The sequence below is a fragment of the Theropithecus gelada genome, chromosome 7a (assembly GCF_003255815.1).
Source record: "Theropithecus gelada isolate Dixy chromosome 7a, Tgel_1.0, whole genome shotgun sequence".
NCBI lineage: Eukaryota > Metazoa > Chordata > Mammalia > Primates > Cercopithecidae > Theropithecus > Theropithecus gelada.
The window spans coordinates 34,948,376-34,961,310 of record NC_037674.1 but is presented as its reverse complement, the minus strand read 5'-3'; the positions used below and the strand labels follow the sequence as shown (position 1 = coordinate 34,961,310).

The 12,935-nt window shown below is 44.8% G+C and overlaps 1 protein-coding gene across 1 annotated transcript; it reads right to left on the bottom strand.

The window, feature by feature from the left end:
- Positions 1 to 3,026: 3,026 nt before the first annotated feature.
- On the bottom strand, positions 3,027 to 5,918 carry GCNT3 (glucosaminyl (N-acetyl) transferase 3, mucin type). Its single transcript, XM_025390425.1, has 2 exons — positions 5,771 to 5,918; positions 3,027 to 5,678 (listed from the first exon to the last, which is right to left on the bottom strand). Exon 2 carries the CDS (start codon positions 5,616 to 5,618, stop codon positions 4,302 to 4,304), a length of 1,317 nt encoding a protein of 438 aa, XP_025246210.1. The 5' UTR covers positions 5,619 to 5,678; positions 5,771 to 5,918; the 3' UTR covers positions 3,027 to 4,301.
- Between the last annotated feature and the right edge of the window lie 7,017 nt (positions 5,919 to 12,935).

Genomic DNA, 12,935 nt, shown 5'->3' with positions numbered 1-12,935 from the left:
CAAAGACATGGAATCAACCCAAATGCCCATCAATGATAGACTGGATAAAGAAAATGTGGTATATACACACCATGGAATACCATGCAACCATAAAAAGGAACAAGATTATGTCCTTTGAAGGGACATGGATGGACCTGGAAGCCATTATCCTCAGCAAGCTAACGCAAAGAAAACCAAACACCACATGTTCTCTCACTTGTGGGAGCTGAACAATGAATACAGGGAGGGGAACAACACACACTGGGGCATGTCAGGGGGTGGCATAGCAGGAGGGAGCATATTAGGAAAAATAGCTAATGCATGCTGGGCTGAATTCCTAGGTGGTGGGTTGATAGGTATGGCAAACCACCATGGCATACGTTTACCTATGTAACAAACCTGTACATCCTGCACATGTACCGCAAAACTTAAAAAAAGAATCTTAGTTGTCTATTAATGTGGAAGAGGAAGAAATCCATTAATTCACTTATTTCAAGATTACGAGTGAAAAGAAAGCTGAGCTTTTTCTGATAGTGTAGAGTCAGTCCTCTAGGTTCACAGCTATTTGCTATTTTAACACCCAAAGAGTGAACAAAGAATAGCCTCTTCCTTGGGCTTCATGCCAGACTGATGACTGATTGGCTTATTATGATTCACATTCAGCCACATGGGGAGAAAGAAAGTGTTTCCTCTCGGTAGATGATCCGTCACTCACAACACACTGATTTGTTGCCTTCCGTTTTGACTGGATCACGAATTTATACTAATTGTAAAATTCTGAACATTTACTTGGGAGGCTGAGACAGGAGAATCACTTGAACCCCAGAGTTGGAGGCTGCAGTGAGCCAAGACCATGCCATTGTACTCCAGCCTGGGCAAGAAGAGCAAAACTCCATCTCAAAGAAAAAAAAAACTAAATGAAAGCAGTAAGATCGGATTCCTGTGGCACCTGCCTGTAATCCCAGCTACTCAGGAGGCTGAGGAAAGAGGATTGCTTGAATCCAGGAGTTCGAAACCAGGCTAGGCAACATAGTGAGATCTCATCTTTAAAAAGTAAGAAGAATTTTTTAAAAAGGAAAAGAAAAGAAAAAAGAAAAACAGATCTTTGGGTAAAGTAAGGTGCTTAAAGCAGACTAGCAGGCAAGGTATTTAATTATTCTATCTTTTTTTTTTTTTTTTTTTTTTATCCTCTTTTTATTTTTTCCCCAATTTTTTTTTTTTTTTTTTTTTTTAGAGTCAGAATCTTGCTGTCATGCCCAGTTTGGAGTGCAGTAGCACAATCGTGGCTCACTGCATCCTCAAACTTCTGCACTCAAATAATCCTCCCACCTCAGCCTCGATCACCACTGCTGGCAACAGACCTCTCAGTGCACATCCACCATGTATATAACTAGTCATCAGTCATCTCCATGGTGGGGCTGGGAGCAAAGCGAATAGGACTCTATTACAATGCAGGCAAGTTGGTAGTGACAATGCCCATTACCTAAGAAGTACAACCTAACCAAAAACAAGCAACTTTTTTTTTTTTTTTTTTGAGACTCAGTGTCGCTATATTGCCCAGGCTGGAGTGCAGTGGTACGATCTCAGCTCACTGCAACCTCTGCCTCCTGGGTTCAAGCAATTCTCCTGCCTCAGCCTCCCAAGTAGCTGGGATTACAGGCACCCGCCACCATGCCTGGCTAATTTTTTGTATTTTTAGTAGAGATGGGGTTTCACCACATTGGCCAGGCTGATCTTGAACTCCTGACCTCAAGTCATCTCCCTACCTTGGCCTCCCAAAGTGCTGGGATTACAGGCATGAGCCACCATACCTGGCCAAAAGTAACTAACTTATAAATTAAAAACTCACTGTGTCAGACACAGTGATAACTCTCAGAGTTACTGGGTTTGCACAGAGAAAGTTGATCATGAGAGAAAACTTGATGAATTGAATGACAACAATCAGAAAGGGCTGGGTGCAGTGGCTCACGCCTGTAATCCCAGCACTTTGGGAGGCCAAGGCAGGTGGATCACTTGAGGTCAGGAGTTCAAGACCAGCCTGACCAACATGGTGAAACCCTGTTTCTACTAAAAAAGTATAAAAAAATTAGCCGGGCATGATGGCACATGCCTGTAATCCCAGCTACTCGGGAGGCTGAGACAGGAGAATCGCTTGGACCTGGGAGGCAGAAGTTGCAATGAGCTGAAATCACGCCATTAGTTGCATTCCAGCCTGGGTGGAAAAAAAAAAAAATCAGAAAGGAAGAAACATATTAATGATATCATGATATATTAATGGGAACATCCTTCAGATTACACAAATTAACTTGCATATAAATCTCTTTTCCAAGGTATATTATATGCAGGAGATCAGGAGATGAGCTGTACTATATTCAAAGGGCACTGCCTATGTTTTTATAGCATCCCCTGCCCATCACAGAAGAGTATAACTTAGCCAGCAACTATCTCTGGAGCTTCAGAAAGGAAACTGTTTCACTAGGTAACACTTGGGAGGTAGTGTGCTGTATGTGTGTATACATATACACACATATACATATGTATATGTATTTACACATACACACATATACTTATGTATACGTATTTACACGTACCTTATTGTCTCCCCACAAGGAAATGTGTAATCTGCAGAATCGCAAATAGTGATCCTCCCATTCACATTATGAAATAAGAGTTTTGATTCAAGAGGGGGCCAGGCGTGGTGGCTCACACCTGTAATCCCAGCACTTTGGGAGGCTGGGGCAGGTGGATCACTTGAGGCCAGGAGTTTGAGACCAATCTGGCCAACATGGCGAAACCCCATCTTTACTAAAAATACACAAAAATTAGCTGGGTATGGTGGCTCACATCTGTAATCCCAGCTACTTGCAAGGCTGGGGTGGGAGAATCACTTGAACCCAGGAGGCGGAGGCTTCAGTGAACCGAGATCATGCCACTGCACTCCAGCCTGGGCAACAGAGTGAGAATCTGTCTCCAAAAAAAAAAAAAAAAAAACCGGTTTTGACTCAATAGGCCTAAACATGGAATAACAAGACATCCTGGCTTAGCCAAATAGTCCTAGTTTATTTTTATTTCTCAATATAATTATTAATAGTGCAGACTCTCCCCCTACAAAAACATGTTCCACTTTGAATAATAAATTACACATTACCTTACCTGAATGGCTATTGTCTCCTTTATGGAACATTAGTTAAGCTTTGGCTGTGAAGCGGACAAAATTAGAATTAGTGCTGCAATTTTCCTATAAGAATACAGGTGGTCAAACTGGTTAAATCACCCTGCCTTTCCTTTACAGAAAAGTCACGAACATGGCAATATAAACAAAATGAGGATGGCTCTCAACAATGAAAGAACCAGCCCTGTTCCCCTGTCTTCATTAGAATTTGCTATTCATAGGCCAGGCATGGTAGCTCCCACCTGTAATCCCAGCACTTTGGGAGGCCGAGGTGGGCAAATCACAGGGTCAGGAGTTCGAGACCAGCCTGGCCAATATGGTGAAACCTGGTCTCTACTAAAAATACAAAAATTAGCCAGACATGGTGCTGCATGCCTATAGTCCCAGCTACTCAGGAGACTGAGGTGGGAGAATCGCTTGAACCCGGGAGGCGGAGGTTGCAGTGAGTTGAGATTGTGCCACTGCACTCCAGCCTGGGTGACAGAGCAAGACTCTGTCTCAAAAAAAAGAAAAAAAAAATGCTACTCATGCAGCTTGTCAGGACCGTTTCAGAATAATGAGAACTCTCTTGCCAGCCCCTAGGGATTTTAAATGTCACCAATAGTTACGAGAAAAAGTCTCACACACTTTATCTGCTTATATTTATATTATTTCTGACATACTAGGCAAAAAAAAAAAAAAAACTAGGCAAAAAATTACTTTGAATCAGGAGCTATTTATTTTTAAGTTAACAGTACAGAAGGGAAGGCTCTCTTTCCATCAAAGTTCTCCTCCACGCTACCAAACCTAGAATTATTAGGAACAGCAGCTCCACAGAATGGAAAAGCTACCAGCAGGCATTCAACTGAAATCAAGTCCCCTACCACACATCCCTCCTTCACTCTCGCAATCACAGCAGTTCTCATTCTCACTCGTTGAGAAAGTCAATGAAGGAACTGCTAGTGTTAGAGGTGACAGAAAAAGCAGCATTCACCCAGGCAGCAATTTAAGGCAACAGATCTCCTTACCCACACTCTAATAGCAGACCCCTTGTCCTAAGGGATGCCACGAATTGCAAAGCCCTGGTCTCCCACCCGCACTGTCCCAGCAAGTTCTGAGCGTGTTTGTACATGCTCTTGCCCCACAGGTAGCAATGCTCCCATAGTGTGTCTCAAAGTTCAGTCCCATAGATGGCCTTATAACGTAGGTACTCTTCTAAGCACTGAAGAGCATTATCATCTACCTTTGGGTCAAACTTGTTGGCCAACAGGTGATGGTTTTGAAGCATCCAGTGCAAGTCCCCAGCCCCATAAACACAGATAGCCCGCTGGTGGATTCCAGAGCAAGGGGCATAAGGAGCACCCTTATTGATGTCTCCCTCATGATCCTGCCACTTGACCAGCCTGGCAATAGAAGTCATGTCTGAGATGTCGTACTTGGGGTGGTTGGGAACAGAGCCAGGCATCCACCGTGCACGCTGAAGGGTGGCCCAGAGGTGTTCATCAGGGCTATAGGTGTCTTTTACCCATTCAATCAGTTGTTGGGATTTAGGGTTCTTCAAAACATGTTGGACAAAATCTCGGGAAGCCACAATATACGCATTCCCTGTAAACATAGTTAAATTATAAGGGGGAGGATCCTTCTTCTTGTTGGTTAGGTGTAATGTGTCCCCCACTACCTCAAAGTGATATTCCCAGCGAGTTTGTTTGTGCTTGGGAGGTACCTCTGTCTCCATGCTATTCCTCCCATTCAACATCTTGAGAGCCTGGACCATCTCGGCATTGCTCTTTAGAGGAAAGTCCGTCCCGCATGTATTCAGGAAGTATTTCCATGGCACTGAGCTCTGAAGCAAGTCTTCCATGCAGTTGAGGTCAGCTTGCACCCTGGACCAGGAGGCGTAAATCACCCGAACCAGCTTACTGGCTATGAAGACATTTGGGAAGCATGAAATAATTGCTTTGACTGCCTCTTTGAAAGTTTCTGGGGACTTCTCATCCACGTGGATGCAGTATATGTTCTGAGGGGCATACACAGCTCGCAGTAGCCTTTCAAAGTTTTCAATCTTCTCATGAATCACCATAGAGTACGCAATAGGGAACTCCACCTCTTCTTTGCTCAGTGGGAACTGTATGAACTTCCTTTCCGCCTTGAAGCGTTCACAGTCTCTGGTGAGGGAGAGATAGTGGGTGTCTGTAAAAGGCTCCCGCTTCTTCTTGACCTCCAGGTTATTCAGAATAGCCTGAAACACGGCTTCTGGGTCCCCTCGGGTGATCCCTGAACAGTTGATAGACCTCTTTGCTGGCAGTTTCAGGGAATTATACAAGATATTCCTACAGTACTGGCTTTGAAATTCCCTGGACTCCAGACCCAAGTGGTCAGAGTCACACTTCAACCTTAAAGAAAGTTTCAGAGCCACAATGGCCAGCAGCATATAGCAGCCCAGGGCCCACAAGTAATGCTGCCGGCAGAGTCTCTTCCATTGAACCATTGTCACGGAAGGGTAGACAGGTGGAGATTGACCACAGGGAAGGAAGAGGAGGACACAATCCTTGGACAGAACAAAATGCCTCCAGTTACAAACTCATCATTCCCAGAAACATCAAGTTCAATTCCAAACTGATGGCAAAAAATAGTTCTTACCTGGACAAGTATCCTTGGTAAAGACCTGCCTAGAAACCCCTTACATCCGGTTCGTTGATGGAGATCTGTAACCTGACCCTACAAACTAGCTGACCACACTAAGGTCTGGATCTGGCTCCACCTCCACCCCAGGAGAAAAGAAAGAACTGAGCCCCTGCTGCCATGGAGTGTCATTAGTAAGAGCAAGTCCCCACCCCCTTCATTCCTCATTCTTCTTCTCATGCCTTACCACCCTAGAATGTAGCTCTTCTCTGGGGTCTGGAATTTCTGATAGATCTGGAGAGAAAAATTCATAAAATTCAGACTCTTGGCATCGGTTCTAGAAACCTAAAGGTCCTTTTAAAACATTTCTTGCTTCTATTTTGGCAATTTATTTTTTTTTTTTTTTTTTTTTTTTTTTTTTTTTTTGAGACTGAGTCTGGCTCTGTCGCCCAGGCTGGAGTGCGGTGGCCGGATCTCGGCTCACTGCAAGCTCCGCCTCCCGGGTTCACGCCATTCTCCTGCCTCAGCCTCCCGAGTAGCTGGGACCACAGGCGCCCGCCACTTCGCCCGGCTAGTTTTTTTTTTTGTATTTTTTAGTAGAGACGGGGTTTCACCGTGTCAGCCAGGATGGTCTCGATCTCCTGACCTCGTGATCCGCCCGTCTCGGCCTCCCAAAGTGCTGGGATTACAGGCTTGAGCCACCGCGCCCGGCCTGGCAATTTATATAGCATTAGAATGCTTTTCACCATATATACTGGTCAGATGTGACATCTAGCCACACTTTTTAAAAAATGTTCTTAAAGAAGTAAAAATAACTGGATATTATCCAAAAATTGCATTGAAATCATTCAGAGTATCCATCCAAATTTAAAATATACTTGCACACAAGCTGTGTATATGCAATATTTTTTTTTTTTTTTGAGACGGAGTCTCGCTCTGTCGCCCAGGCTGGAGTGCAGTGACCGGATCTCAGCTCACTGCAAGCTCCGCCTCCCGGGTTTACGCCATTCTCCTGCCTCAGCCTCCCGAGTAGCTGGGACTACAGGCGCCCACCACCTCGGCCGGCTAGTTTTTTGTATTTTTTAGTAGAGACGGGGTTTCACCGTGTTAGCCAGGATGGTCTCGATCTCCTGACCTCGTGATCCGCCCGTCTCGGCCTCCCAAAGTGCTGGGATTACAGGCTTGAGCCACCGCGCCCGGCCTGTATATGCAATATTTAATGAGGACCTTTAGTGGGTGAGAAATATTTCTTTTCTTGAGAAATATTTATTTCCATCGTCCCATTTAATAACCTTCACAACCAATCTGAAACGTATTATTAAGCGTCTTTTAGAGATAGGAAAACAGAAGCTAAATAACTTGCCACATACACACATGTTTTAAGAAGCAAATCCAGGACTCCTCTCCACTCTCTCTTCTCCCCCAGTGTTTCTGTCTACAAGCCTAATGCTTGTTGCAGCAAACCACACCTACCTTTGAAATACAATACAGGAAGTATTACAGCTCTTTCATATTTTGTTTGGACACCCAAATTTCACTGTCCAATGAAGACCAGGAAGCCCCTTTAAAAAAAAAAAAAAAAAAGAGAATAAAGAAAAGAAAAAACATTGTACAATGAAATCCTAAGATGAATATGGGGAAGAAAAAAAAAAGAAAAAAGAAATACAACAAAGGGTACTGAATACCAGTCAAGAAAACCAGATATTATAGAAAATAATCCCTAAAAGGAGAGGAACAAAATGTGCCACATCCTTCAAGCAATGATTATTTTCCCTTGTTGTAGCTCTTTCTAAACACAAGATTGTATTCTCTTTAGTAATAGCTTTTATGGGAATCTAAGAGGAAGGAAAATGAAAAATGAAGAAAAATCTCACCTTAACAGCTTCTCTCCTGCTTAGGGATGATCTCTCCACAAGGTGTGATTCTGTTTCCAAGTGAAGACTGGCCGTATGCCATGGCAGTAAATGTGAACCACCACGTCCCCTGATCTTCTAACCCTCTAAAAGGTATTTTCTGACATTCATAAGATGTCCAAGGAACCGTTTCAGGCTCCTCTTTAATATCTATAAAGTAGAGAGCAGCAGGTGGCTCCATCACTCACCTTTTGACTTCCTGCTCTCAGATAAGACAGAAAGCCTAGATAAATCATGCAGAAACAGTCTTAAGCCCAAGTCATTCAGGGAGGTGAGTGAGGCAGCAAAGAATGCTGGCAATATCCGAGAAGGCAAGCTGTACTTCAGCCAGACCAGCCCAGTTTGTACCTGTATCATGAACTATTCATAAAAGCCTGTCAGTGCTCACGTAAGAACTTGAAAGCCTTTTTCCCTCAACAAGGAACCATAGAAACACAGAGATATGCCCCTGCCTTCTTTTGTTTGGGAGTCCAAATGTCACTCATGTTCCCTGAACATTACAGGAGGTGGGAATAAAAATACCCTTCAAGGATTTTTCTTTTGTTATTTTACTTTTCTTAAAAAAAAGAAAATCAATGAAAACCATAGTTCATTCTTCAAATGCAACTGCTCCCTCCTGGCCCCCCGCCAGAAAACATCCATTTGCCTGTCTTTGCATGACTATTAATAATCTGTAGGTTGTAGAAATACCCACAGGGTTCCAGTTTGTAGAGCTTGCTCACTAATGTCTGTGAGTCTAGAGCTGTTGGCAGTCTAAGGAATGGATTACACTATGGGCTGCTGGACTTCAGTGCGAGCCCCATGGGGTAGTTTTGGCCATGTTATAGACTACAAAGTGCCTTCTTCAAAGCTGCTGACATTGCTAGTCTCTCCCCCACCCAGTCCCCAACTGCTCCTCCTAAAAAGCAACATTCCTAGCCAAATATCTGAACAGAACAAGTTTTTTGTTGTTTTTGCAAAGCGTCTGGCTCTGTCACCCAGGCTGGAGTGCAGCGGCGTGATCTCGGCTCAACGCAGCCTTGACCTCCTGAGCTTGAGCCATCCCCCTGCCCCAGCACCCCGAGTAGCTGGGACCACAGCACACACCACCACACAGAGATAATTTTTTAAAAATTATTTTTAGTAGAGATGAGGTCTTGCTATGTTGCCCAGGCTGGTCTCAAATTCCTGGGCTCAAGTGATCCTCGCACCTTGGCCTCCCAAAGTGCTGGGATTACAGGAGTGAGCCACCACGCCCAGCCTCAACAGAGCAAATTTAATATAAAGAACTTAACTAGGTATAAAGTTAAGGTATACAGTGTTGGGGAAGGCGGGCTCTAGTAAGGTACTAGCAATTGTTGGAGGTAGCTACCACTCCTAGATTGAGGAAATTAAGGGAGGAATTGGAAATTATTAAATTGAAATTTTGGGTGGCGGGACACCAAAGTAGCTAAAACTCATAGCTCTGAAGAGTGGGGACCACTCAACTAATGTTGAGGTCTCTGAGCTCAGAGGAGGGCCCTCTGGGCTGAGATCCAGACCTCTCAGGAGGCAAATGATATCTCTGCTGATAGCTACTGTAAACTGAATGTAGTGCAGCTACACAAAGAAACAGCCACTGAGAGGTAAATAGGCGTTGACATGATGACGGTCACAGAAGCAGGAAGTAGATAGCAAGCAAACAGGAAGTTCCTCCTCCAGCCAGCTGTCTCCCTACTGCCCTTTATCGGCGGAGTGTAAGCAGAAACGTGGTTTGCAAGAGGCATGAATAATCTCCAGCATCACAAAGTAGAGTTGAGAAGGGTGGGTTTCTTCTGAAGATAATGAGGCAATAATGGAGATGAGTCAGAATTGCCTTCTTGGTGCATGAACTGTTTACACGCATTCACCTCCAAGACTTTCAGCGCAGAGAATTTAGGTATTTTCTTTTTTGGTCCTCTCCCCACTGGCCTCTGACTGTAGATGAAGCCACAGCAAAGACAAGAAAGTCATGTAGGGTTGCCAGAGGTGCTTGAACCAGAGCAACTCCATCTTGAACAAGGGCTGGGTAAAATGAGGCTGAGACCTACTGGGCTGCATTCCCAGATGGTTAAGGCATTCTAAGTCACAGGATGAGATAGAGGAGATCAGCCCAAGATACAGGTCATAACGATCTTGCTGATAAAACAGATTATAGTAAAGAAGCTGGCTAAAACCCACCAAAACCAAGATGGTGACAAGAGTGACCTCCTGTCCTCACTGCTACAGTCCCACCAGTGCCACGACAGTTTACAAATCCCATGGTAACAACAGGAAGTTACCCTATATGGTCTAAAAGGGGGAGCCATGAATAACTCACCCCTTGTTTAACATATCATCAAGAAATACCCATTAAAATGGGCAACCAGTAGCCCCCTCAGGGATGCTATGTCTATGGAGTAGCTATTCTCTTATTCCTTTACTTTCTGAATAAACTTGCTTTCACTTCACAGACTCGCCCTGAATTCTTTCTTGCGCAAGACCCAAGAACCCTCTCTTGGGGTTTGGATCAGGACCCCTTTCTGGTAACAGTCATCTGCACCCCTACTTGGGCCCTGCTCCACAGGCTGTTTTCTGCAGTACTGGGATTCTCAGTGACTTTCCATTGTTGGGTGTAAAATCTCTGGGACAAGAATGATTATGGGATAAGCACTTGCTTCAGTATTCAAATCGAGACAACCCCTCCACTTTCTTCGTATCTTACTTTTCTTTGGTGACCCCCTCAAGCCTCACCTTCTTTCCCATACAAACTGCATTATAGAGTCTCTCAGTAAGAGAAAACACTGTGAATACTTGAGGGCTTTGGTTGGTATATGTGTTTTTGTTTTTAGAGACAGGGTCTCGCTGTCACCCAGGCTGGAGTACAGTGGCAGATCATAGCTCACAGCAGCCTCAAACTCCGGGTTCAAGCCACCCTCCCACCTTAGCCTCCCAAGTAGCTGGGACTACAGGCACACGCCATCATGCCCGGCTAATTTTAATTTTTTGTAGAGACGGGGTTTCACTGTGTTGCACAGGCTGGGCTCAAGCTCCTGGGATTCCAAAGTGCTGGGATTACAAATGTGAGCCACTGCGCTGGACCTATTTTTGTTGTCATTTGAGACAAGGTCTGGCTGTACAGCCCAGCCTGGAGTACAGTAACCTCTGCCTCCTGGGCTCAAGCGATCTTCCTACCTCAGCCTCCTGAGTAGCTGTGTTTTGCTTGCTTGCTTGTTTATTGATTGATTGATTGATTGTAGGGATGGGATTCACTGTTCCCCTGGCTGGTCTTGAACTCAGGAGCTCAGGCAATCTCCCCGCCTCAGCCTCCCAAAATGCTAGGATTACAGGCAATAGCCACCATGCCCAGTCAAATATTTTATTTTTAAGGTAACCAAAATAAGTTGCTTATGTGTTAAATATTTGTTAATATCACATTAACAAATCATGACTCTATTTTGTTGAGATGATCTACATTACAGTAACGCCAAGTACCTAGTCGTAAAGCCCAGTGTGCGACTCAGCCTGAAAAAGCTAGGTCTGAATCCTGGCTCTGCCGCATTCAACCTGAATGATCTGCAGCAAATTCATTCATCAATCTGTATTTTAGTGACTTCCTTTGCATAATAGAGGCTAATACTAACACTTGTTTTGTAGGACTATTGAAAAGATTAAAGAAGATACATACGAAGGACCAGACAAATATAGCCTGGTACTTGGCAGCCCCTCAGTGAAGGCTATCATTAAATAGATCCGGTGCTAGCCCACAAAGACCTATTTTACTGACAAAATAACTCAAGGTGGTTACAAGTAGCATTCCTGAGCTCTGGACCAAGCAGAAGTGTTAATGCTTATGATGTAGTGAGGGAAAGGCCTAAGAATTGCCCTCCATCTCTGTGCTCTATGGAGAGACCCTATTGTAAGTTGTCACCGTCAGCACCTCAGGGAGAACAAGACCAGGGATGAGCTGCAGCTGACCCCAGGGAGGTACAGGAGAAGGGACAGAATGGCTGCAGAAGGGCACAGGAAGATCGGGGGTGAGGCAACCTTCAGAGATCAGGCAAGCATTCAGAAAGATGGCCAGCAGCTTCCACACCTTAATTCCATGCTAGCCCTGAAGAACATACAGGACACTTGGCAAGAGGGAGGAAGGGCGCAGTCCCAAACTGCCTGGGATGCCAAGCACATTTCAAGGCAAAAACTTAAACCTGGGGTATGTGGCTTTTCAAAGGGTTCCTTTTACCCCTGCTAAGGACAAAAAGTACAGCCAGATGATGCTGAAAACAAATTTATCCAAGAGCCCAGGAGTCATGAAGCTATTTAGACATCCCAAGAACTGAAAGGATGACCTTCACCTCCCTCAGTAACCAAAATATAAAAGTAACATAGTATAAGTAAGTCCAACCCAGTCCTGAGTTTTCCCACAATGACTAGTACTATGATGCTGTCTTTGAAATAGCAAACTCTTCCCACTCAGACTCCTCAATCTTTTTCTCCTAACCATGAGTTCAGGCTTCCTATGGGCCAATAGCTTTAACTTCATCCCTTGAGCTTTGAATGATAAATCCTTGTACGTCTGTGAAAAGGTCTAAGAGTTCCGGTCACGGGAAAGAGAGAAATTAAGCTAGGGTCATCAAGGTGGTGCTGACAGAAGCCAGTGGGATTTGATGTTGACCTTGATGGAGGCTCAAGGAACCCTACAGTCCCAACACCAGCATCGGAGAAGGGCCCAAGAGGTAGGATTCATCTTAAGCTGAATTTACAAATTAGCTAATGCACGCTTTTACTTATTTTGTGATGGTGGCATTTACCTTTGCCAGGCATCAGCTTGGTATTCTCATTGACAAGAAGCTCCTTGAGGTCATGTTCTTTATCTGTTTCCATTCAGCACCTACAGTGATCGGTATTAGCAGAATCCCAGGGCTTCCCAGAACAAAAACTGTTGAGTACAGGGCAGGTCACAAGTACAAGGGCAGTTCCAGTGACTTATAGAGAAGAGGCTCTGACTCAGAGAAGCAATGAGAGAGGATAAACAGGAAAATCCAGTTAATGTGTCACTGATTAGGCTGGAGCTAGAGTTTGAAAAAGACTGAAGGCACTAAAGAAGAAAGGGGGGGAAGCAAGAGGGGAAGCGGGAGGGGAAGCGGAAGGGGAAGCGGGAGGGGAGGGGGAGGGGAGGGGACAAGGGGAGGGACAAGGGGAGGGGGAGGGAGAGGGGGAGGGAGAAGGGGAGGGAGAAGGGAAGGGAGAGGGGAGGGAGAGGGGAGGGAGAGGGGAGGGAGAGGGGAGGGAGA

Coding starts and splice junctions, on each gene's coding strand:
- GCNT3 (XM_025390425.1), bottom strand. CDS start 5,618: ATGGTTCAATGGAAGAGACTCTGCCGGCAGCATTACTTGTGGGCCCTG.